This window comes from Sarcophilus harrisii, chromosome 1 (assembly GCF_902635505.1).
Source record: "Sarcophilus harrisii chromosome 1, mSarHar1.11, whole genome shotgun sequence".
Taxonomy (NCBI): domain Eukaryota; kingdom Metazoa; phylum Chordata; class Mammalia; order Dasyuromorphia; family Dasyuridae; genus Sarcophilus; species Sarcophilus harrisii.
The window spans coordinates 499,916,735-499,942,859 of NC_045426.1; the positions used below are offsets into that span (position 1 = coordinate 499,916,735).

At 33.5% G+C, this 26,125-nt stretch overlaps 1 protein-coding gene across 20 annotated transcripts in view; it reads right to left on the reverse strand.

Annotated features, from left to right (window-relative positions):
* The window catches only part of EPB41L3 (erythrocyte membrane protein band 4.1 like 3), a 220,782-nt gene that overhangs the window by 56,513 nt on the left and 138,144 nt on the right, over window positions 1-26,125 (reverse strand). For 3 of the 20 annotated variants that reach the window (XM_031946598.1, XM_031946601.1, XM_031946600.1), the window contains exons 12-21: window positions 23,174-23,394; window positions 17,839-18,402; window positions 13,799-13,852; window positions 11,203-11,238; window positions 10,292-10,483; window positions 4,429-4,503; window positions 3,926-4,024; window positions 2,300-3,034; window positions 1,652-1,771; window positions 471-863 (exon numbers count right to left, since the gene is read on the reverse strand). In XM_031946598.1, coding sequence (XP_031802458.1) covers window positions 471-863; window positions 1,652-1,771; window positions 2,300-3,034; window positions 3,926-4,024; window positions 4,429-4,503; window positions 10,292-10,483; window positions 11,203-11,238; window positions 13,799-13,852; window positions 17,839-18,402; window positions 23,174-23,394 — 2,489 coding nt within the window. The remainder of the gene's footprint in view (window positions 1-470; window positions 864-1,651; window positions 1,772-2,299; window positions 3,035-3,925; window positions 4,025-4,428; window positions 4,504-10,291; window positions 10,484-11,202; window positions 11,239-13,798; window positions 13,853-17,838; window positions 18,403-23,173; window positions 23,395-26,125) is intronic. The other 17 variants (XM_031946602.1, XM_031946603.1, XM_031946609.1 and 14 more) reach the window with 14 other exon arrangements.

Genomic DNA, 26,125 nt, shown 5'->3' on the forward strand with positions numbered 1-26,125 from the left:
GTTAATTTCATGAATTACAAAAGACTGAGATGTTATTGATCCTGAAACTTTCTAGTTGACTACTAGTAACCCCTGACTCTTCCAGAGCACTTTACAAAGGGCTTCCTCACAACAGTTTTGTTGTTATAACATAGGCAGGGCAATTATCACTGATTCCACTTTACAGATGTGGAAGCATCTCAGAATGGTTACAGGACTACTCCCTAGCTACAGAGCTAGCCAAGGTTCCCAATTCTGAGTCTACAGTTCTTTCCACATCATCATATTATATGTTGCCAAAGATGGAAATTAGCAACAAGCTCCATAACTGCCATGCAGGAAGGAATAAGAGGAGAAACAAACTGCACTTTGGAAAGATAGAGAACCAAACTGAATTCCATGTCTTATTTAAACTCTCTTGAGGTAACAATTTCAGGACAGAATCGATCGATTTGCCTTTAGCATAGAAAGGATTGTCAACCACTAGTTACCTCAAAATGAGGTTTTGATTCCAATGATTCCAAAATGAGGGATCTTGCAGTCTGCTCCTCCTCTTGCTCATGAGAAGCAGCGGCAATCTCTTCCTGTTTGATCACAGATTTATCAGCTGCCTCCTCCTCCTCCCTTTTCTCCTCTTTAGCCCCCTCAGTCAGAGCAGAACCTGCTTTCCCGGTAATATTAGAAGCCACAGCAGATGCTGCCTGAGCTGCAGCATCCAAATGAGTTCCAGCCAGGTTAGAACCATCCCCACTTGCATGCACATTCATCACACGTCTCTCCTCCACCACCACTGTTTGCTGAACAACCTTCTCTGCACTAAGCTGCTGGTGCTGCTCGCTTGATGCTTTCTGTATTTCACTGGGCTCCGTCTTGGTTTCTGTTCTCTGTGGGGAGAAAAATTATCAAGATGCTTCTTCAGAATCAATAAAACAGAAGCCACTTACTCAGTTGCCTAATGTTTATGTTAAAGGCTAAAAACTAGAAATAGATTTAAAAAACAAGTTATCTCCAGCTCCATCACATCACCTTTGCTCCCTGCTTCCAACATCTGTTTTAGCCTTCAACAGAAACCTAGGCTATTACTTTAGAATATGGGCAACAGAAGAACAAAATGCAATATAAAAAAATCACACACATTAAAATAAAAATGTTACAGCATATCCACATTGATGTCAACAGTCTAGGGGCCAGGTGCTAAGCCAAGTAAAACAAAATAAAAATAAATACTGCAGAGATACACAGTGTGAAAGCTTTATGAACTTTTTTCTATTTTACTGGAAATGAATGAAAGGTATATTACAGGCACAATAATAATAGAATGATAAACATAATAAACACTTGCTAGGATAATAACCTAACATTCTGGAAATATTTTAAGGGCAAAATAGCTTACAAACACACACACACACACACACACACACACACACATGCACAAACATATATCTGAAAGCCACATATATATATATATATATATATATATATATATCTACACAACACAAACATGTAGGTACCTATATGTACATACATGCATACAATGTCATATATTCATGCATGTGTGCACGTATACCCACAAAAGCTGTATGTATGTACATACATAGATATACACACACAGCAAAGCAAGAAGCATAAATATGGAGAGTCAGAAAAGCCAAAAAGGAAAGCAAATGGCCACCTGAACCCAGTGCTGTGAAGAAGTAGTAACCCCTCCTATGAACTCTGTGGGTTTTCTTGCAGAATCTATTAAAGTGAAGATATCTGAGCCATCCAAAATCTTTTCACCAGTAGACTTAGTCTAAGTAAACAAAGAAATGTAGAGTCAACACAGGACAGAACATTCACCCACAAACACATTCATACACATTATTTTAACAAAGCCATAGGCGAGAGGGAAAGGGAGGAAGGAAAGGAAGAATCTGAGAGACTTAGGTCAGGAATAGAAAAGAATGGGAAATAAAACAGCATAAATCTGTAGTGATTTTAAGCATTTTTTTTCTTTTAAAAAGCAGAGTTATTAGGATTGGGATGGTGCCGATGCCGATTTAAGCAGACCTTTCTCTCCCCATTTTCTTTGCAAGCCACAGCAGCAATATTACACTTCGGTTACAGGGAATTTGAAATTAAAGTGCAAGGCTGAATGTCTAATTCATAATTGGACTGCCGTCCTTATTTAACGATGAAAAAATAAAAAGCTGGGTTGCCCGTTGTCAACATAAAGCCAAGTAGCAAGAGAAACTGAAAGGATCAGGGTGGAAGGGTATGGCTCCAAAAAAAGCCATGCTTTAATCTTTAAATTACAGGACATATAAGAGTCACTGGTTACCACCACTCGAGATGCAGCTGATTCATTGACATAATGAGCAGTGGCAATGGTGAATCCTGGTTCCCGAGAATATCTCCATTCAGATGGGCTTTTTTCTTTGCGAGCAAAAAATTCTGCTTTTAAAGTTTCACTGTCTGACACATGTTCTACCCCAGAAGGCTGTATACTTCTTAAGCCAGTGGGTAATTCCAAATCCTTTTCCAGCTTCTGGGCTTTCTTCAAACTTTCTTCATCTGGACTTGGCAGCCGGGATTCAGCTTCCTTTATGGGGGCCAAAGATTCTGATAATTTCCTTTTCACAATGTGCACCTCAGATCCTCTCCTGGCTCTGTCATCTGAGATAGCTTCTAGGACCTCATATTCTGTCATTACAGGGATGATTTTCACAGATTCTGTCATCCCTCTCTCAAATTTCTGAAGGGCTTCAAGTGTGGAGGGCTCTCCTGCCTTTTCACCCTCCTTAGCTTTCCCTGTCATGGTCACAATTTTTCCAGAGACAGTATCATAAGATTTTCCTAAAGTGTATGTTTTCTGTTTGCTTTCTTCTTTCCATTGCACTTCCCGTGTTAAGTCATCAAAACTCTGCATTTCAATGGTGCTGGATTTTAACACATCAGCAGGAATGTCACCACTTTTGCTGCTCACAGTCACCACTTTGTAAGTGACAATTTTTTTTGAATCGCCATCAACTACCTCAGTGGGTATTTTGTCTACAATAACCCAATCCTCTGTGCCCTATATTTGAAATATAAAAGCTAAATTAGAATGTCTGGTTCTCCAGTTTTTCAAATAAGAATCCTTTAAGAAAACTAGAAGGGCTATCTGAAATCTTTAACTATGCTCAATTCTGGGGTACCACAAAATGGCAGGTGGCAACATTGGTGTCTGACAATTTGGATTGAAAGCTCCATCCAGATGAAAATTATTAACTGTAAATGACATATCACTTTTTGATTTTCCAATCTTTAAACATCTAATGCTAAGTATGACTAAAGGCAGATATGCTTTTTGTGCTAAGCAGTCAGGCATTCTATGGTGCATGAATATGCTGCATTATTTACAGCTTTTTATGTGCTTCCTAGAGTAAATTGAGAAAATCAAAGGATGCCTTTTCAGTTAAAAAATGTTTCAATTCTTTCTTCCCTTTTAAGTAATTGGCAAAATCCCCAAATTTGGGGAAAGGATATCATAACCTTAACTACATCTTTCTGCTTTTGTGGGATTAAGTTGGAGTCTCAAAGATGTTCAATAATTAAATATTTTCCATTTTGTAAATAGTTGAAATCTCTTATAAATACTGACCACTTTTTCCCATTTTGGGGAACATTATCTTGTGCTTATTTTTCATCTATTCTTCTAAACTTTATGAAGAAGTCAAACCTCTCTACAATAAGCTTCTCTGTGAAAGCAGAGGATCACCAGGATGTGATGAAGCAGCTAAAGAACTTTATAGGCAGTATGTGATTAATAGGCATCTAATTTCACATTTATCATATGTCAAAGCCTGAACCTAAATATTTGATTAAAATATAAATGTATGCATATATGTACATATGTATGTGTATGCATGCATATGGATCATACTTATTTATGTGTTAGTAATAGTTTAAGGAACTGAAAAATAACCTCTAAAGTTGATGGGACCGTTTTCTGCAAAATGATTTGATGAGAAGAAACCATAGTGCCAGTAGAATCTCTTTCCTTGAGTCTCTTTAAATCTTTTGGCTAATGGAAAGATCAATAAAAATTCAGAACTATCATCATCAATCAAGATCATCTGAGTTAATGGAAACCCATAAAGAATATATACATTAGTCATAAGAAAAGATAAAAATTTTCAGAACTAGTGTTTGAAAAAATACATGCTTGGTACATCAAAAACACAGATATACACTCACCTAAAGGCAGAAGACATCAAACAAGAAAACATAAGCATCTGCTAATCACAATAGTTAAGAGATTACCCCAACTCCCCTCCCCCAAGATCCAAACAAAAAACAGCATACCTACCTTTATTTTAAAATACAGTAACTGTTGTAAGAAAAATAAAAACTAAGGACTAATTCTAATGAAACTTAAGTGTGCCAAAGCAATTCCATCTTGAAAATTCCTGTATGTTTGTTTTTTACCTGAGACTCAAGGAATGAAGAACTTCCCTGCTGCAAAAATATAATTTTTTCAGATATTTCTCTTTCTTCTTTGGTCTGTTTGAATAAAGGGGGTTGGGTTGGAGAGGGGGAAGTAGACAGTTTCCAAAAAAGGAAAAGTTAGGAAGAGCTTATATTTTGCAATATAAATGCTTATCTAGTACTCATGCATATCTCCAGCAAAAGCAGATTTTTATTGTGCTAACTGATCTGAAGGGAATCAAAAAGGAAATAAACAGAAATTTGAGGATAATTTTCAAGTAAATTTTTTTGGTTTTGTTCCTTTTATGGAACAGTAAGTAAATTCATATGCTTTTTTTTTTTTTTTTACCTTCAAGCCTTTCCACCACCCCCAACCCCCTGGACCATTTCCACTTTGTGAATTTGCAACTAAGTTCTCTGCCATTTTAAATAGTCTTTGGATATTAATTTTACAAAAATAGTTACCAGAAGAGTCACTAAGGTAGCATAGAAAGAAAAATGTCTAACATAGAGCGATGTTTTCTAAAAAATTAATAAAAATTAATTTTCTCAGTTCTACTTATTAAGTCAGTTTACTTGTTATCAGACAGAATAGTGTTGTGAGAGGCAGTTTTATGTCAGTAATTTTTAACAACAAGTTATACCTCCCTTCCTATCATTACTATTCCATAAAAATTTTAAACCAAATATTTGTAAATGACCAGGCTTATTTGGTCTTTTAATGATCTAGTGAAAATTGTGTTTTATGCTGATTCAAAGACATCTTGGACAAAGATTAGCAGACAGTAATTGCTCAAACACTGTAATCTTTAAAAAGGAAAAAGATAGCTTATGATCTAGTTTATCATTATATTTTCTAAAAAGATTTCTATTATTTCTATTTGGGTATTATTTTATGTTTAAAAGGATGAAACACAACCACATTCAACATGGATTTTGTTATCTTTTCAATCAATGTCTGTTTATCTAACACAAATTATAAAACTATGTGGAGAGGTCAAAATTAAATACATATTTTCAGAATTATGCTGGTAGGCACTGGGAGGAAGTTTTAAAAGCATCATTTCCCATTCACTGAAGTGACTATAATGGCAAAAATGAAAGGTAAACAGGGTCCTCAGGAAATTCTGGTGTTTATCATCATATAATGTCAGCACAGACTATTCATGAATCTAAATGTGTTTTTAATGTGTATTTATGTGCTTTGTGTATGTGTGTGTATATGTAGGTATAAAGGTAGTAAGTAGGAAGGAAAAGATTTAAATTTTAAAGTGTGAACTCTAAATGGAATCAAATTAATTATACAAGATAATGAGAGTAGAAGACATGCAGATAGTTTTTTCTTTTCTTTTTTTTTTTAATAAAGCATATGAGCTCAAATATTTATTTTGGATTCTAAGTATGGTGAATTTCATTTAACAAACATTTATTAAACACTTGTGTGCAAAGTATTTTGCTAGGTAGTTGGGGAGTTCACAAAATTTAGGAATGTATAATGCCTACCCTTATAAAAAGTTAAGTGTATTGACAATTTCTCTCTCTCTCTCTCTGTCTCTGTCTCTCTCTCTCACACACACACACACACACACACACACACAAATCATAGTGTCAATATATGCCAAAAATGTGCAAAGAAAGCTCTTGGTGAGCTAAAAATGATTTTCAAAATTTATTACAAATGGGTGGTATGTGTGATCAGGAGAGTCTTCACTGAGGATAACATTTGAGTTTATCAGGCACATATTTCAATCAGCAATTATAAGTCACTCATATGTGTATCCCTATTCAGTGAGGAAATCCAGCCTCTTCATACCTTCAGCCTTATTTTTCAGTGGTTTGGGAACTGGTTTAGTAACTTGGGAATCATGATTTGTGGTTGTAACAGATAATAAATTAGTCATAATCTATTCATAGATTATTAATAGAAGAAATGCAACTTAAGAATTCTTCTAAGGACCAAGTTGTTTTTATGAATGGACATACTTGTTCCTTCTGATTAAAAATTGTCTGTAGAAAGTTAAGTTCTCATTTATTATTAGATAGAAATTCAGAGGCATATGATGGAATGATACAATCAAGCTTGTATTTTCCAAGAATAGAACAAAGTAGTTATGTAGCTAGAAGCATTCTGTAGCAAGAAGATGCTAACTAGATCTACTCTTCTGAGTAAGTCAAAAGAGCAAAAAGAGTTGTCAGGCAGAAGTGACTATAAATTCCTTAACAATAAGGATTATTATTATAATAATAATCCCCCAAGTGCCTAGCATAGTGACTGGCATACAGTAGACATTTTGATAAATGTCTGATGATTAATAGATATGCTGAACTAGCACTAGGAAAGATGGAAAAGATACTCTAATCCTTTTGTTTGTATATGACAAACTCCTCTTTTAACACTATTTATTCTGACCTTCTTCCTAAATCTAGCATCTATTTTGAATTTTATTCCAAGGGGCTTGGTTTCTTGGCTGAACTTCAAGTTTGAAAGTATTCCCCATGAAAAGTTTAATCCAATAATAGGTTAAGGGATTTTGCTTTCTAAAAGGACTTGCCATTTTAAGAAGTCTAAAAAGAATAAATATTTAATGGAATTTTGGACATTGTGAAAAGTGGTAGAAGACTATTTTGGGGTAAAAGTTCCTGTGGTGAGAATCTCTTCAAATCATACCATATATAGATGATGATAGGTATCACTCTGTCTATTCAGAAGGCTAGCCCTCTTTGTGTATGTATATTTAACTTTATTCTAAAACATTTTCTGCATTACTGATTGTCTTATATTATCCATGGTGCTGTTCTGCTTTCAGTAAAGATGATGTACAATTTGACTACACAATACACTGCCGACAAAATGAAACTAGGCTTTATAAAATTTAAATGAATGAAATTAGCAAGTAAATGCAAATGTTAAATGTTAGCAAAATAGAATGAATCCTATTAATTCATTTATTTAAACAGATACTTATTTCAATTTCCTTTCTCCTTTTCAATTGTTCACAAATCAGTACTGGTTAGTAAAACAATTTGTATTCATTAAGATTTAGTTCAAACAGATAAAACTTAAAAAAAAAATGTCACACTACAAATCAGCAGTCTTTCCTTAATTTTTATGAAATGCCATCTTATCACAGGTTTTAACAAAAAGAGCAGCTAAAGGGACATAATCAGTTCTTAAGCTCAAGTGCCCTTGGCATTCTGACAAGATTGAGGTTATTATTTTTGAGAATAGGGTCAAAGGGGAAAGAAATCCCATCATCTAAAAGTTGAGTGGGGGTTTTGCATTTTAATTTAAAAGTAAGCACAATGAATTAGTATTTTTGAGATTTAATACTCCTGATTTCTTATTTGAACCTGCTTAGTCATAAAAATGAACTGATTAGATTGTAGACTGATATAGATTGTAAACATTTGTAGATCAATGAGCTTGAAAGTATTTCCAAGTACAAAATTATTTCATGCTTTTAAGCAGTTTTATGTTGAAAATGAGTGATTTTTAACATGTGAACTTTTAATTTGTTTATGATGCTATCAGGTCAAATCCTCATATTAAGTCTAGATTTGATTGTGAAACTGAAGAATCCTAAAGAGTTTATACTGATCTCATCACTGGAGAAAATCAAACCTTAAACTTCTCAAATGGAGAGCCAGACATGATTCCCTTGAAATCCTGTTCATGAACTGTGGAATTAGTAGTCTAGAAATTCCAATCACCTACAAAAATTTAAACTCATTTTTCTCTCTCATCTTCTTCCTTGTAGGGATGGAGAAATTGTGTCTATCATAACCCTTCACATTTATAAAACCAGGAGATAATAAATCAGAAAAGGAATAGAAGAGACTTTTAAACTATCTCCATTCACTCTCCTAATTCTAGCCTAAGCTCTCCCAGACAGGACGTATACCTTAAGCTTATAGAATAATAAGCACAGAACCTCCTATCATTGCTCTTGATAATTTAATGTCTTCCAAGACATTTATGGCTTTCAGGTTATACTGAACAAAAATATGTTAAAAGAACAATAGCTAAGGGTCAGTGGTAAGACTGTGGGAGTCTGATAAGCTCTGATTATGTTTGACATGTGTATGAAGACCTCAGTAATGCAATTACAGTTGTATTAAAGTACATTAATTTAAAAGAATGTTTTTTAAAATCTTATTAGAAACTCAAAAAATGATTTTTTAATAGAATGAGTATATATAGTAGGGCAGGTGCTTTGATTATATACATATTATATATACACACATGTATATGTGTGTGTGTGTATGTAATTAACCTTATATTAAGATAATAGTGACAAAGGTTCTGACTTTTCAAAAAGGATGAAAACTTTTAAATATAGGGATATTATATGATAGAGTCACTCTTATTTAACACCAAGACTAATAAAGAAATTGAGAATCTGAATTGTAATTCAGTTGTGCCTCCCATTTGGGGTTTTCTTGGCAGAGAAACTAGAGTAGTTTATCTTTTCCTTCACTTTATAGATAGGGAAAGAAATTGAGGCAAACATGGTTAAGTGACTTGCCCAAGATCACACGGCTAATAAGTGTTTAAATGGGGATTTGAACTCATGAATATGAGTCTTCCTGCTTCCAAGCCTAGTGTTTTATTTACTGAGCCAACTAGCTGCCTCAAATAAGAACCCACTGAACTAAAGATATTTTTCAATATACAACATGTTTAAAAACTCTTTAAAAGATGATTTTAAACAGCTTATGAGTGTTCCTGATATTTTATGCTTATTGTAGCTGAGCACTGTTTTATAGCAACAGAGTCATTATCAGAAACATATTAAATCAATATAAACCTTTTCTTTAAAGATACAATATTAAGAAAAAAAAAAGAAGACACTAAAGAGGCACAGGAACTGTTGCATCTTAAATCTCTTTGTGGAAGAAATAGTTATTACTCATTGATGGATTCCAAAATCCTTCCTGTGTACTCGGGTCTATGAGATGGAAGATTAATTTTTTGCAAACAAAATATATGTTTTTCCCTTCAAAAATTGGTTTTGTACTCATTTCCCAGTACAAGCCTAAAATATATGTCTACAATAGAAAACTGGTTGGAGAACAATTACCTGCAGATCACTGAAACCACAAAACATTTTCAGCATCCCAGGTCAAGATTCTGGGGAAGGAAGAGCAGTCCAGGAGAAAGAAGACTGTCTCTGGGGTCAAAGGACCCTGGTTCAAATGCTGCTTTTGATGTTTAATACTTATATGACTTTGAACTTCAGTTTCCTCATCTTGAAAATGAGGTGGCTATACTAGATGGTTTCTGAGGTCTACTTCAGCTCTAGGACTATGATCTAATGATCTTCTTATAATCATTAGATCCTTCTATTGGTTTTCTTTTATAATAGGCTCATGTAGCCTATTTCTGAAACAATTGAGGACAAAAACTCAGTTGAGTTTGAGAGAAGTCCTTAGTTACAAGAAGCAAGAAATCATCTGAAGGAAAACCAGAATCTCATACCATACTGTAATTTTCTGGATTCTTCCTTTTAATTAAGGGGTTTCATTAAGTCCTTCTTTGGTAGTTTATAGTCCATTCAGTTTATATTTGACCTAATTTTTAAATATCTACTATCTTTTATTTTGTTATTTTGCCCTCTATATATTATCTGGTCCAAAAGCAAAATATAAATTAATGAGATAGCTAGTTCTCTGAAATCATTAAATATTGAAAAGCCTTCTGTGAGGCTGTTTTCAATTCATATAACAGACAGCAGGTGAAATCAGCTCAATCAGCCTGCTCAGACCCAACTTAAATCTCTTTCCACATTGTAGAAGAACAAGTAAGTGGAAGCAAAGGCGGCATGAAAGGATGATACTTCCAACATGAAGATGAATCACTGACCTCTTCAGGCACAAGTGGTTCAATCATTGGGGCATCCTCCTGTCTCATAGCGAGCCGCACTGGAGATGTGGAAAGTCTCTTTTCCCATTCATTAGTCACAGCAGTTTCTGTGGAGGTCTCTAAAAAGGTTCTTTTCAGCTCACTAATGTTGGTCTGATGTTTCATCAGTTCTTCCTGATTTTTATCTAACTCCTATATGCAAAAAAGCAAAGAAAGAGAGACCAAAACCCAATGCATTAAACCTGATTCTTTCCACTCTCCTTGCCTGCTAATAAAAATAAGCATTCAAAAATGATAATCTGATTAGTATAGAATAATTTTTGAGTAGCGCTCTTAGGCATCAGGTTTCATGACACTGCCACACACACTGGCGAAGATGTGATATTTTTAAAGGCAATGACAGAAAATATCTACTTCAGATGAAATAAAAATAAAAATATCTAAAATTGTGAAAAGCTAAATCACAAGTAATCAAAGAGAATTCAAACATATGCACACACATATTAAAAAAAAAAAAAGGAGGCATCTATCTCTAATACAGGCTAAAGGTCACAGGAAGCTGGAGAGATATACCCAATTTATTAGCAGGTGGGAGAACACATTTCATGCACCATAGTGAGAGTCCACAGATTAACCACTGAGAATCACCACACACATACATGCACTGGTATATACCAATACCAACCTCTAACATTAGATTACTATGTTTGATATACACATTTTCACCCTTTATTCGCTTAATCAGACTATTCTGAAAAAAGTGAAGAAGAAAGGGAAAGGTAAGGGACATGGTAGTTGAAGGGAACAAATGCCATCATCCTACATACTGCATCGATAACATTCTAACTATATGGCATGCTGAGAGATTAGACCACCACACCTTAAGAGTACATTCACTTTTTCATTTCTACCTGTGCCTTGAGGTCTGCATCTTCCTCCTGATCCGACTGTCAGCATCAAGAAAAAGTGGAAAATAAAGTCTTACCAAGACAAATCATTCCAAGACTGAAACAGATGAGCTGCACATTCCTGCTCCGGAGCTCTACTGTGGACTTCACATTATAAAAAACTCACACACTCACATGTAAAGAGAGTGACGAGGAAAGGGAGAATGATGGCTTCCATTTCAGTTTAAGCATGCCTTTGAAACATCAATATCGTAATTTCCAAGTGTGATAAACAGCTATAGTTAAGGCTAAGAGCAAAGACCTGAAAGGTCCACAAGAGTTCAAGATGAACCTTTGAAGCACACCAAATGACTGCTGTGGATACTGGTTCATTATTATTTGACAGATCACTAATGAAATGACAGAAGAGCCAAACCAGGTTTATGTTCAAAGTTCACATCATCCTAGGAAGTCAGCACTGTGGAGAATAGGTTTAAAATTCGAAGTGACCAAGTACATCAATTTATAAGCTGAAACTTTAGTATAAATTACATAAAAAGTAAGATGAGCAGTTAAAATTACAAATATGATTACATACATTAATATAACAGTGAGAGAATATTGAGTTGGTGGCAAATCACAAGTTGAATGTGGGTCAAAGAAAGGACAGCATTTATTTGTATATCCTTAGAAACATTATTTAACATCTCTGCAAACCCATAGTACCTAACCCATGTAATTCAAAAGTTTATGCAAATCTAAGATGGAAATAATAATATCCATAGTATCTACACCATCTAGGGATTTAGGGAAGATAAAATAAGATGATCTATGTAAAGCAGTTTATAAACCTTAAAGAGTCACCTTAAAATGTTAATATTTATGAGATAAATCAATTGATAAACATTTATTAAGCACTTACTATGTGCCAGACTCTGGGACATAAGGACAGAAATGTAGCACTCTTAACCTCAAAGTGAGTAAGATGCAGATTAAATTAAAGCTAAAAGCATCATATATATAGGCTATATATACACGTGATCAAAAATGATGAACAAAGGACAATAACCAACAACCAATATATGTATATAGGTGTGTATATAAAATTTGGGATATAATACTATCATAGTATTTTTATTACATTGACAATTTTTCAAAAAAATTCTAAAAACCAAACAGAAACATTTCTCCCAATCTGTGTCAGATTTCATTGTATTATTTCTCATTTTATTCTTAACTCAATAATTTTCAAATATTCAAATTTCATCTCTGAACTTTTCTTTGTTTCTCAACACATATTTGTATGGTGCTTCAAGATTTAAAGATTTTTTTCCTCATAACCATTCTCTGTGGTAGGTAGTATACCAATACTCTTTTTTTTCCCTTTTCTTTTTCTTTTTTTTTCCTTTTTTGCTGAGGCAATTGGGGTTAAGTGACTTGCTCAGGGTCACACAGCTAGGAAGTGTTAAGTGTCTGAATCCAGTTTTGAACTCAGGTCCCTCCTGACTTCAGGGCTGGTACTCTATCCACTGTGCCACCTAGCTGCCCCTACTAATAATCTTTTAACAGATAAGGAAGTGAGACTGTGAGTGATTAAATGATTTTTTTTTTCATAGTCATGATTAGTAAATCTCTTCTTCTACTCTCCAGAATTGCCTTTCTATAATATGTGTTATTTCCACAGGAAACAACTAAAATATTATTTCAAGCTGACTCATCACATTATCAGCAGTGACTTGTAGGTATTATTTATCTGCCAGACAGATTCCTCTGAAAATCAATAAATTATACAAATATACCAGTGGAAATTTTTTAAAAAGATAAATCAATTTACTTATATAGAAACTTCATATTATGTCTTGATAAAACATGCATGAATAAAAACAAATCTTTCACATTGTAAGAAAGTTTTAATAGATTACTAGAAAAGGAACCCTTTAATTATTTGAGTAAAATGCTATGTTAGTGGAAAATATTAATTTTGGAAATGAAAGTTTATTCCCTTTGACTGCCATATTCTAATAAAGAAAATATGAATGATGTATATGTATTGTTAGGTCTTTTTTCTAAAGATCTTTATTCAAAAGTATATGCTGAGTGCTAATAAGGGGGGAAAAAGGAAGAACTACTGTCATTGTTTTCAAGACAGTAAAATTCTTAGCATATATTGTCAATTTCCATATGCTTCTGGAATAAACTCCTCCTCCCACTCCCCTTTATAGACTGTGGTATGGGCTCATTTTCTTAAAAATTAGATTTTATGCATTTGGAAAAGGAAAAAAAAGGAAGCAATGTTCTCACACACACACATATATACACACACAATTCTTTAAGGACAAAAATTGGGTGAGGGAGAAAAGGTAATATAAAGAAACTACCATAATTGCTTTTTAAAATTAGCTATCATATATAAACTTTTCATGATTTTTATACTTGATTAATATTTACATTCAAATCTTATTTAATCCCCTGATTCAGGTGAAAATTCATTAAATTTAAAGGCAAAGCACTATAAAATAAGCATGATGTTCAAAGTATTCATTACAGGCAGAGTTATATTATATTACACTTTCTTGGCTAACAACCGTACACCTTATGTGCTTGTAGTTACTATACCAACCTCAGTGGCAGTGGTTTCACCATCAGCTGCAGTATCCGTCTGTTCACTGTCAGTCTATTGATTACACAAGTAATCAAGGTCCAGAAGGTAGGCAGGAATAGAAAATAAAAACACAGTCTGTCAAATAGGGCAGGTCACAACTCAGATAGGTCCACCTCTATGACTGTGACCTGCAACACACTACATCTTCCCAATAGTATGCAGCTTTAAGCAAGAATAAAAGAAAAACCCTAACTAGGTTTGATCAATAGAACAGACTCAGAGGAAGACTCCAGGTTGACATAGCATGATACTCTATTGCAGACTATTTTAGCCAATCTGAACCGTCTGGAAAAAGACTCTAATGGTTTATATCTTGAAGAAAGTACGTTTGTTGCCCTTTCCCTCCCATATTTTCTTTAACTAACCCCCTGAGAAATCTATTAAATATTTCTGTTTAATGTATTAAAAGTTGCTTGTCATGTTAAGCTAATTTGGAGTTGAGAGGTGAAATTTATTATAAAACATTTTTAAAAGCTACTATAACAGTCACCTGACTTTCAGCCCCTCATTTATACAGATTTGATTATTTACATTTGTTTATGAACCATTAGGCTGTCTGCATTACCAATTAGTTCACTTAGGCAGATATAAGTAACTCAATAGCACACATAGCATTTGTGCAAAAATGTCATTCATTTGACAAAGTTACTATTGAATGTTTTCTAGATTAAATGTTTTTGCTTCTGTTTTTTGCAAAATATAAAGTGTATTGAACTATATACTTAAATATGTCATCCTGATAAATACTATACAAATAAAGCAGAAAAATAACACCTGGTAGATACAATAAAAACAAAGCACAGCATTCTATAGTCTATACTGGACCTAGAATAACCTAAATGCATTGTTAAGCTTAGTGGCAAATTCTAGACTGGTTTAAATCAGTTTTAGTTCCAATATTTTAAACAGTACAATTTAGATCCACTACTTTATGAAGATGACAAGCCATAGGTATTACTGTATTATACTGAATTCTACGGTCTTTTAAAGTAATTTTTATTTTTACAATTATATACCAATTTTTTTGGGGGGAGGGGGAATATGGCAATCAGGGATAAGTAAATTGCCCAGAGTCACACAATTAGTATCAAGTGTCTAAGAGCATTTTGAACTTTTGCTCCTCCTGAGTCCAGGCCCAGGGCTCTATCTATTGCACCACCTACCTGCCCCCAATCTACCCAAATACTAATAAGAGAATTGTTGATCAATAGAAAATCCCAGCTAGGATATAGAATAACTGAAAAGCTGGGGCAATCTAAACTTTTGGATAATATGAAATTGAGGAGTTTTCCTCCATTTTTAATCTTTCAGATTGCACCAAAATACTAAGTACCAAAAAAGACACAAATCTTATATCCTGACTTTCTTTTCTTATGTATGTTGTTTTCTAATTTGTGTTATTTGAATTCACCTTTGGATAAGTCTATTTCTTACAGCCAAGTTATTAAAAAATAGGTTTCTACTAATTCTAAATTTCTATGACTTGAGAAGTATGAAAGGAAAGCTTAAAAATAGTTACTTTCTTAGAATAATGGTATTAGGTCAATGGGATTTAATACCAATGTATATTTGTGAACCTAAGAACAATTAGAGTTAAATATGGGTAAATCAGTATGGTCCCCTTTTTATATTTAATTCTGAGGACTATGGTGAAACGTCACTGAAAAGCAGTGATTAGTGGAAAAGATAGCCCAAATTAGTAAAAAGTCTAGTAGAAAATGGCACATTTTGAAAAACACTCAAGCTTTCATGAATAAGTAAAACTGATCCAAAATTAATATAGAAACTACTTCAAGTGTTTACTACTAAATTTCAAGAAAAAGAGTGTTGTTTTTTACCTTAAAAATCTGTTCATATTATGAATTTGTTTGGCAAATTCTTTTTTCACACATAGTAAACAGATTAAAAGTCTAAGCTGTTCAAACGTTCACAAATTCCAAATCAATGGAACCCAAATTAATGAAATCTTATTCCATTTGTAGGTTTTATTATGTCAGTTGGGATAAGATAGAGTGTCATATGATCTTTCATGGCAAAATATGATGTCTGTGCATCTTAAATATAATTTATTAAATTAAACAATTGATTTCTTAGCATCAGGTGTACTTGGTATGTTGTAGCAATACAAATTACACTGAAGAATCTCAAGGGGTCAAATTCCATACAGTAACAAGGCAAATTACTCTTCCTTATAGACTAAGATCTGATCTAAACCTAATGCCTTCCATGATTAACTCAATTCTCCATAATAGAAATATGTACCTTCTGTTCTGAGCTTTCTGAAACTACCAAAGTAAAACTCATCAGTTAATAATAATTTTTAATGCATTCTGGGCATATGGAAAGATATGGATCAGGATAAAAAGAAATCCGAGTTTCAGTACAGATAAGTGACCAAATACAAACTTGGTGCCACTGAAGAACAATGGAATGTGTGAAGAGTTCCTCATACAGGCAGGATTTTAGCAAAAGTAGAGGGTAAAGTAAATTCCTCATTCACTAGTTTTAATTCACAGATTTTGAATATTTTAATAATGATAACTATGAACTATACAGCTCATTTCCAACAATTAACTGCTGTGATTTGTTTTGCCAATGTAATGCAGACATGCCCAAATTTAACATTAATTTTCATGCACTGTTTACAACAAAATGTATACCCTGGATTAGGCACAAAAGCTGTGTAGTTTCCTACATAAAAGTACAATATTTTGCATAAAACTGCAAAACTTATACCAATGCTAATGTTAATACTATGAGTCATCAATTCTGGCTTCATTCCTTTATGTTCACGGGTGAAATTGAAATCAATGTTTTTAAATAAAACTGTTAAGACATTTTTTTCTTTCTGTCTTGCCTTTATTTTGTGGTTTATCTTAAAGATATATATCTAGAGAGACACATCTATTATGTGTGTGTATATATGCACATTTACATACACATACCTTTAAAAGAATATACATTATGATGATGATAATTTTAAACATTCTCAGGAATATTTGTTATATGTGTTGCAATAAAATGCTTCTGTTTATGTGAAGCTGGTGCCTGGGAAGAAATTTAGGCAGAAAAAAAAAAGAGAGAGCCTGATGTCTATGCTTACTGTTTGCTGGAATGAAATTTATGGGGGTGCTTACGTTTCTATGGAAGTAAGAAAGAATGATGGCCAAAAGGCAGTATAGCTCATTCAGCTCAGCTTCCACCTCACCCACTAGTATGCTCACATTACAGCAAAGTATTCAGAAATAAAATCTTGGAACAGCTGTTCAAGAAATCCATTTCCAGAAGTTCCAGAACATACCTACCAGGGTTCTACTGGTTGACTATTAGACTCCCCTGACATTTTAGAGGGATGTGTGTGTGTGTTTGGATTTATGGATTCTGTCTCCATCATCGGTTGGAAAAACTTCACTGTTCTACCTCACTAACACAAAATACAGGGAGCTTCATTCCTAATCTTGAGGCATATGACTTGAAGATTTTTAGCTGTAAGTGGTCCATCACACGTCTCCTGAAGAAACAGGACTAGAAATGACCACATTTACTTACTGGTCCTGATGTTGTTCAAGGACAGTATGACTGAGACCCTAACTACCTCAGAGTCATGACTTTCTGAAACAGCAAATCAGAATATTTTTCATCATATCAACATAAATGCCTTCATTTTTATTGTTCATTCTATACTTATTTTACATGTAATGTATTTCTTTGGTAGACGGACTTTAAAGGGAATTTGAGATTTCAGTCAGTATTTTTGTTGCCCTGGAGAACAGAGAAATCTCCCAAGTTGGATTCAGACTACGACCAAACACAAAGTATTGTGCCTAACCCCGGGGGACCATGTTATACTCTCAAACACACAAAACCTCTTAGCATACTGGCACAGACAATAAATGAGGCTCTGAAAGTAGGACCACTATTGAAGCAGCCATCTAACATTATTTCGGACTGAAGAACCGAACACAAAAAGGAAGTGTGTTCTATGCTGAGGTACACACCTCTTCCTCTGAACTGTCACTCGGGTCATTGTCTAGTGAGGCGCTCAAGGAGGCTGCCTTGGGCTCCAGGTAGCAGAGGCACATAGCCAGAGGGAAGGAAAGAGTGAGGGCATACGGCACTGAGAAAGAAGCGGACAGCAGAAAGAAAAAGATGAAGAGGAAGCAGGGCACAAGTGATGGAGAGCGAATCGGAAGGTAATGTTGCAAGTTCGCAGGGAGCAAGTTGGTTTCAGAAAGGTTGGGGAAGGAGAGGTACCCATCATCGTCTAGAAGAGAAGGAAATGACTCCGGGAGTTGCAAGGAGAAGGAAAACAGCGTTGCACCTTTGCAAGTTTGTTGTTTGTAGCTAAAGGCCAGGTCTTGATCCCCTGCATAAGCTTTCCCTTTCCCATTAGAATCCAAGTCAGGCTCACCACGAGTCTGCCCAGTGTCTTTGGCTGGCTCACAACCTAATGCTTTTTGAACATTCTCCTTACATCTCCTACGGAGGGTTGCTGGAGATGCACTGGGACCATTATATGAGGACGGTGAGAAGGAAAATGAACTGTTGCCAAGCCAAGGTGACTGATGAGAGAAAGAGAAAAGAGACAGAAAGAGAAAGCAGCAAAAAAGGTGCAAAAAGGACAAAAAGAAAATAGTAATTAGTTCATTTTCTTCTAGTAATAAGTATAAAATTATAAAACAAGAATTTTTAGCACTAGGGTTGTTCACAGAATTAAAAAAAAAAAAAGTATTCAAGCTGCATGCTAAAATCACCATGAATGGTTAATGGTTACAAATTAAAAAAACAAACAAACATATAAATAATATTTTTGTTAGCCTACCTATGAAGTTACATATGAGTATATACATATACTAATATACATTTAGAAAAGCTACAATATGGGAGTCTTTTCATGTTCAACTTGATGAAATTGAAACAGCTGTAAAATTTCTGCCAAAAAAGATTTTAAAAGTACTTTCACTATGACAAAGACAACAAAATATTTGGAAATGTTTTGAGGTCTGACAACAGAAATAAATGAGCTTGACAACTTAAGATACCAAGACTTTCCATAACCCTTCCCTGACCTCTGGCTAAAAGAAACATTATTGGTATTTCAGCAGGTTGAAAAACTAAAAATAAATCTTGACCTGGTACAATATTTTCACCATTATTTGAGCTGCTAAAATTTGAATTTCTGCTCTCATTCCTTTTCTTTCTTTTTGCAAGGCAACTGGGGTTAAGTGACTTGCCTAGAGTAACATAGTTAGTACTTATCAAGTGTCTGAAGCTGCATTTGAACTCAGATTTTTCTGACTTCAGGGTTGGGGCTCCATCCACTGTGCCCACCTGTTTCACAAAATATCCCCCCCCCCCCATTGCCTTTCAAATTTCTATCCAACTAGTTAATAATATCCTAAATTAGACTTTTTAAACTACTCACAAAAAACTCAGGATTTCTTTGAAATTTTTTGGTCCCTATAAATATCATTTAAATGAAAACCAGCAACTGGTACTAAAAAATTCATAAGGAAAATTGTGATAAAAAGAGATAGTAAAAATTAATATATGTTTCTTAGTTTGTCTCACTGGTGTAATGTTTAGCTCATAAAGAGAACATTTTTTTTTTACCTTATCTTCAGTCATTTTTAATAGAATAAGAAAAAATATTTCCATGGATGATCCCTTGTTTTAGATTAGTCCAGGGTGTCCAAAGAAAGATAAGATTCAACTTCACTGCAATGTGCCAGGCAGTCTCATTACATTTCATTATTATATTGGTTGTTTGAATTGTTCAATACAAAGACACACCCATCACTTATCTAAATCTCATTAGATCTAGTGGAAAAAACAATGCTCTACTCAGAAACAGAGACTCAGAGATAGAGGGCTGGACAGGGAACTGGGAAATTTGAACTCAAATCTGGTCTTAGATACTTATTAGCTATATGATACTGGATAAATCACATAATCTTTGTTTGCCTTACTTTTCTCAAATATATAAATAATAATAATAGCACCATTATCTCACAAGTTTTTGTGAGGATCAAAAGAGGGAATATTTGTAAAATAAGCATTTAGCCCAGTGCATGCCATACATTAAGCTCTAAAAAATTTTATTCCTTTTCCTTTTGGGAATAACGAAAACCTCGGTTCTAGCTTTAGGTCCACCATGGTGGGAACTTGCACAAAATATAATAAAATATAATCTCTCTGTACTGCAATTTTACCATTTGTAAAACACTACCTACTCTGTCTCAAAAGATTTAGAACATGAAGAAATTAATTGTAAAGTTTTTTATAAAAAAATTAATAATATGATATACTATCATTATTAGTATTCTTAATTCAAAGACTCCCATTGGGAAGTATGGTCTTTTTTTATGCCAATACTTTTGTGAATCTTGTTCTTAATAAATAAAGAAAAAAAAATTACAGGTAAAACTTGTGACAACTGAAATAGGTCAAAGGAAATTTCACTTTGAAAACAAACTAGTAATTTTACAAAAAATTTCCAATACAAAAGAGACTTCATGTATACTAAATAGCTTGTGTAATTATCATAAACATTTTTTAAAGCATATAGTTAGTTATCACTTGTGCTCAAATCCCTGATAGAAAGCTGTGTTCTGCATATTACACAACCATGCATTAGCATCTAAAACATGAGGTGTCCAATAATGGGTGAGAAAACCTTGTCGACTCAAGTGGCCTCTCAATAAAATCTGGGTCAGGGCAGTGGCAGGCTATTTCAGGCATTTAAGTCTTTATCCCAAATGACTTCCAGAGTAGACTATATCCAAAGCATCTTCCCTTTCCTTTGGCTACCTGAAAGGAACACATCTTTGATGCAGGGTTTATGTACGTACTACCATGTTAATGAATCAGTATTTATTTTCAAGCCTAACCCTATGTATAGTAATAATTTTGAGGCCCTACTTAGGAACAGTGCATATCCTGGATTAGTAAGACCCATTTACAGCATTTGTCCCCCAGGCTTGCTCTGTCAAATTCAGGGAAATGTGGAGAGATGGGAAAGCAAGAAGCCTGGAAACTGGGTCAGTCAGGCAGAGAAGCATTTTCTAGCAACTATGAGGTAATCTGAACTTCTTTTATTTTTTCTGTCATAGCTAGTTAGAATAATATCTCAACTAATACCTCTGAAAACTGACTAATATTATCTGGCTTCAAGGAAGTATTCTCAGTATACATTGTGCAATATTTTACAAAACTTCTCCATTAGAACAACTCAATGAAATTTGGGGTGAAATTATTTCTAAAAACAAAACTCTACAGCAGTATTTTAAAAGTAATAACTAAGATAAAAGATCAAGGGATATAAGGGACAAGTAAAATTCAGTTAGTCCATGCTTTTGGGCCTCAGTATATAGTAAAGTGCTTTCTGAAAAACGTTCAGGAATGAAGGATTATAAGAAAGGATTAGTAGGTTTCAGTCACTGGGTCCATATGTCAATGTCTGGGAAGGTAAAAATGTTTCATCCACCCCAATGAATGGGCTTTTAGGATACATGACTTTGCCATGTTTATGATGGATATTATTATTTCCCTTGGGTACATTTCAGCCACAATTCTAATCAGTTCTCATCCACATAAAACATTTCAAAAACACTAGATTTTGTGGATTGGTTTATATCAAAAATGAATATGCCCTACTGCCACATGTTTTAGTTAATACAATTAGTATTTGCTTTAAAAACCATTCCACTAAGTGACTATTTTAAAGTCATCTAAAAAGAATGTTGTTAAGTGTATTCAAATTGTACAGCTGCCATAAACAGCATGAAGCTAGCAAAACAATTAGCATATAACTATCATTCAGCTAGATTACCTCAATTTCTTAAAAAAAAAAAAAAAAAAAAAAAAAACCTAAACCATTGGCTTATTTACAGATAAGTTCAAATGAAGTAATACAATATTTAATAAACTTGAAGTTTATAAAGTTTAAATTCTTAAAGTTATAATGAAGACTACAAATAATCTGAAAATTCATGTCTTATTTTCTACATTTTAGCTACATTTTAATATCTATTCACTCAATCCAAGAAAACGTGCCATCTAGGAAAATCACCTCTTATTAGTTTGTAGAAAAGTAACAGATGAGATAAACATTTAATTTAACTTAGTATACTCAAACATTTTAGGCCTTTATTTAGAGGCATTCTACTAAAAACTGTCACTGGAAAAAATCATCAGAATTGCATTTGACTATAGAATCTTATATGTTATTATCTACTATATTAATCATTTGTATTTGAAGAGTATCTATCTGGAAGACTACAATTCTATGTAATCTTAGGGGGTTCTTCTAAAGTTCAAAATATCTCCATTAATGGACATAATCAGATGCTATTTGATCCTAAAAGTAATGATTTTAATTTCAACGTATGTCAACAACCAGTGCTCATTTCATAGTTCTACTCATTTAAGTAGTACCACTCTCCTGCTTTTTGCTCTTATTTACCAAATTTCTCACAAGATTTATAATGTTCAAGTTAATTTGTTGGAAGGTTGAATTACAGTGCCTGAAATACAGATCATCAGAAAAAGAAAACTTACAGAGTAAACAAGTAGCAAGCACGAATCAATAGAATAATAAAAATATTATAATAATAAAGAAGAAGAGGTTTGCCTCTAGGTTCAAATTAGCTTTTTATGTAGCTTTTCTTTGTTTTGATTTCCCTAATTAATTCACAGTCATTAATTGCTGTGATGACTGCATGCTTGCTAGGTGGCTGTGGCTAAACTGTGCACCACTAATAGTCATTTTTGGGTTATGAGGTTTTCTATAAATTTTGTTTGTTCCTCAAATAGAGGTCTGTCACTAGCATCATACTATTTTGCATTTATAAGATCCATGGAAAGAGATGGCAGATAAATGTACAAACTGTAGTTACTCAATACATATAAAAAGAGGAATGACAATTTTGTATCTTTGTTAGCAGAAAAAACAAGTAAACTAAGTAGTGGAATAAAAAAATGGGGCCAGAAAAAATGCAGGAAAACAACTATTTGGTCTAAATTAGGAATCAAAGTCACATATTATTATCCCCCATGTATTATATAGCTATCATAAAATCAAATTTTAGAGATGCTATCAAGTTAGCTGTTGAAAGTCTTACACAACCTCAGTTGTTTAAAAAAAATTATTTTAGAAGCAAACGAGTTGTAAAAATAAGTGAATGGATGAAGTTGACAACATTTATATGGCTAATGTTAAAATAAATGTGAGTCATCCTATGACTTAACACATTATTTGCTTACTTCCTCTAATAATGCCTTGATAGTCCCCAGAACAGTGTAAAACTGCAGAAGAAGCCTAGAAAAATCTACCTTTGCCTCATGCCGTATTGCTGAGACTGGAGTGACTTCCTCAGCCTTTTTCTTCCTGTCCTCTTCCTCATCACGCTCTTCTTCTGCCTTTTTCTCCGGCGTCACAGTTGTTATCAAGTTGGTCTGAGAGATGCCCTTTGTCGTGGCGTACTGGCCAGTACCAACCTCTGCAGCAGACATAGAATCCTTCATGTATATTTCATGGTTTTCATTCACTGATGCTAAAGGCAAATATAAAAAAATCTGAAATAGTTAATTCTGTATGATATTAAAAGGCAAGTTAAAAATATCACAGTTATTATAAAAATTTCCCCACATATCAGAAAGCTTGGAAAATTGGCTGATGAAGTTTGCTACTTAGGGCACACATAGCTTTTCTATATTTTGTATACTCAAGTTTGCAAATTTTTTAAGTGCTTAATACATACAATGATCAAAATGATTTTAGCCAATCCCCATGCTCACTGGTAAGTAATAAGTAATATTCTGAAAGAAAGAGCTCTAAAGATTTAAGCAACTGGAAAATACAGGAGGAAAAGCCTGAGTTGACCCCTCCACTAATAGACAATCAGATACCAAGCTGCAACTCCTACAGTTCCGCCCATTCAATGCCAGTTCTTTTTAGCATATGTATTTGCTTCAATATCCAAGGCTAGGAAATGGTGTTAGGTTGAAAAAAAATTACTAGAATTTTTGGAAATGCTTTCCATTAGCAAGTACTATATTAGTAATGATCTTTATTAAAAAAACGTCCCCAGGATACCTGGAAACATAATCCCCATATATTAAAGTCATCATGATAATTAAACACCACTATCTAGCCAGAGATGAATAGAACAGGTGGTAACTGATCAAATAAGATGAGAAACACTGAAATCTCCATTGCAATGTAACCTGGCAGCAATGAAAGGAAACAGGCATTTGTATTACATTCGGGAAGCATCACAAACAGATGCTAAATGGAAGTCATGCAAGTGCAATGCATGCAGAGCATCTAAGATTTAAGAAATGTCCTTTTAAATTGTGAAAAAAAAATTAATTAAAAAGACCCAATCAAATTGCAAAAAATCTAGTGTTAATCATTTTAGGACTTGAACGTCATAAAACTTAACAAAATTTGTCTCCAAATACACACTAATTAAACAAATAAAAATAATGAATTGTAATAGGTGTTTGATTTAAAGACCTTTGGATAGTAAAACAAAATGGCAGAAAATGATTCTTAAAATCCTTGTAGTACAAAAATCATTTCACTAAACACTCACTTTTCTTCAGAATACATTCCTAAACCTTAAAAGTTCCTTTAAAAGATTTCAAAAAGTTTTTTTTTAACTCATGATATTTCTCTGGACTTGCTATCTTAAATACAATGCAGCTAAGGTAAAAAAGCAATTTATGCTTCAACATGCATTTCCCAGCTTGCAATCAGCACAATCCCAATCCATGAGAGACAAGACATACTAACATCATTTTTGGGCAGGGAGAGGAAGAGATAGGATGTTATTAGCACATATACTGACAATGTTTTTTTCCCTTTCTTAGCAACAAACATCATACCAAAATCATTACTACAACCACATTCAAACCAAACATGTTCTCTTAAGAAAACATAACAAAAATATCAAACACTGAAATAAAATTTTAAAAGACATGATTTCAATAACTTAGATTTCTTAGATGTTTAATATAAAAGACAACTCAGACGCTTTGATAAAGAAAGTCAAGTGAGAATATCAGTGTGAGCAGAGAGAAATGAATATTATTAAGCTAGAAAAAGTAATTGGGATATTCTAATCTATATCCAATTTTTGGCAATCCCAAATTGAGGACAGAGAATAGGTATGTATTCTAAAAGTACAAATTTAAATCAATTATTTCTAATATAGAATAAATTTCCCCAAACAAACAATGCTACCAATGGTGACAATATATTTTGGAGCATAACATAAATGTTAATTTCATCAATGTCCATATCTGAATAGTACTTAATTATCTATCATGGATAACAGTGTTTCTAGGTGGAAATAAATTCTGAGTTTTCCCTTAGACATGCATCTAATAAATATTTCCCTTCCACAACAATTGAGTATAAGTGGAAGGGGAAGAGAAGGGTTGAGAGGTAGAAAAAGTACCTACAATACATATAACATTATTTTAAAGGAATTTCAGAAACAATCATATGCCAATAAAATTTCATCATACATTCATTTGACTTAATCATCAATAGTGGGTAATGTCCTTAGGTTTGTTTTATTTATTAAGTAGTTTTTTTGTTTACAACAAATGACATTCATTTCAAACCCTTCATATAGTTTCTATAACAGTCAATTTAGACTAGTGGTATGATCATTTCTATTCATTATTATTAGTCAATTCTAAAAACTAAATTATATTTATTACTTTAAAGCACACATGAAACACACTTTCTGGAACTTTCTGGAATTGTCAACAGCCTTGCTTTGAAGATTTATTTAGGGTTGACTTGAAAACACTCATATAGTTCTACGACTTATATTTTTTGGGTATTGCAACACATCTGTCTCGTGAATCAAAAATTTCCTTAATTTCTTTTTAAAAATATTTTTAAAAAATAATTTCCTTAATTTCAATAAATTCTGAGTAATTAGAAAACTAGCATTGGAGTTAGGAAGACCTGGAGTCAAACCTTTATTATATACCAAATGTATAGCACTGGACTAACCACTTAACCTTTCTTAGGCAATTCCTAGATGCCAATATACATTGGCAGAGGGAATTTCCCTATACCAATGAAATCACAGTTTCAATCCCATCCCTATCAAAACAGGGTTCTCTACCACGAAGAAGCTAAGTTCTTCATTTCCTATACCCCCTTGTCTACATTTTGATCTATATAAAACTGGAAAATATATAAATTAAGGTTTCAGGAAGACTTGTTATTTTAAAAATTATCATCCAGTCATATATAACATC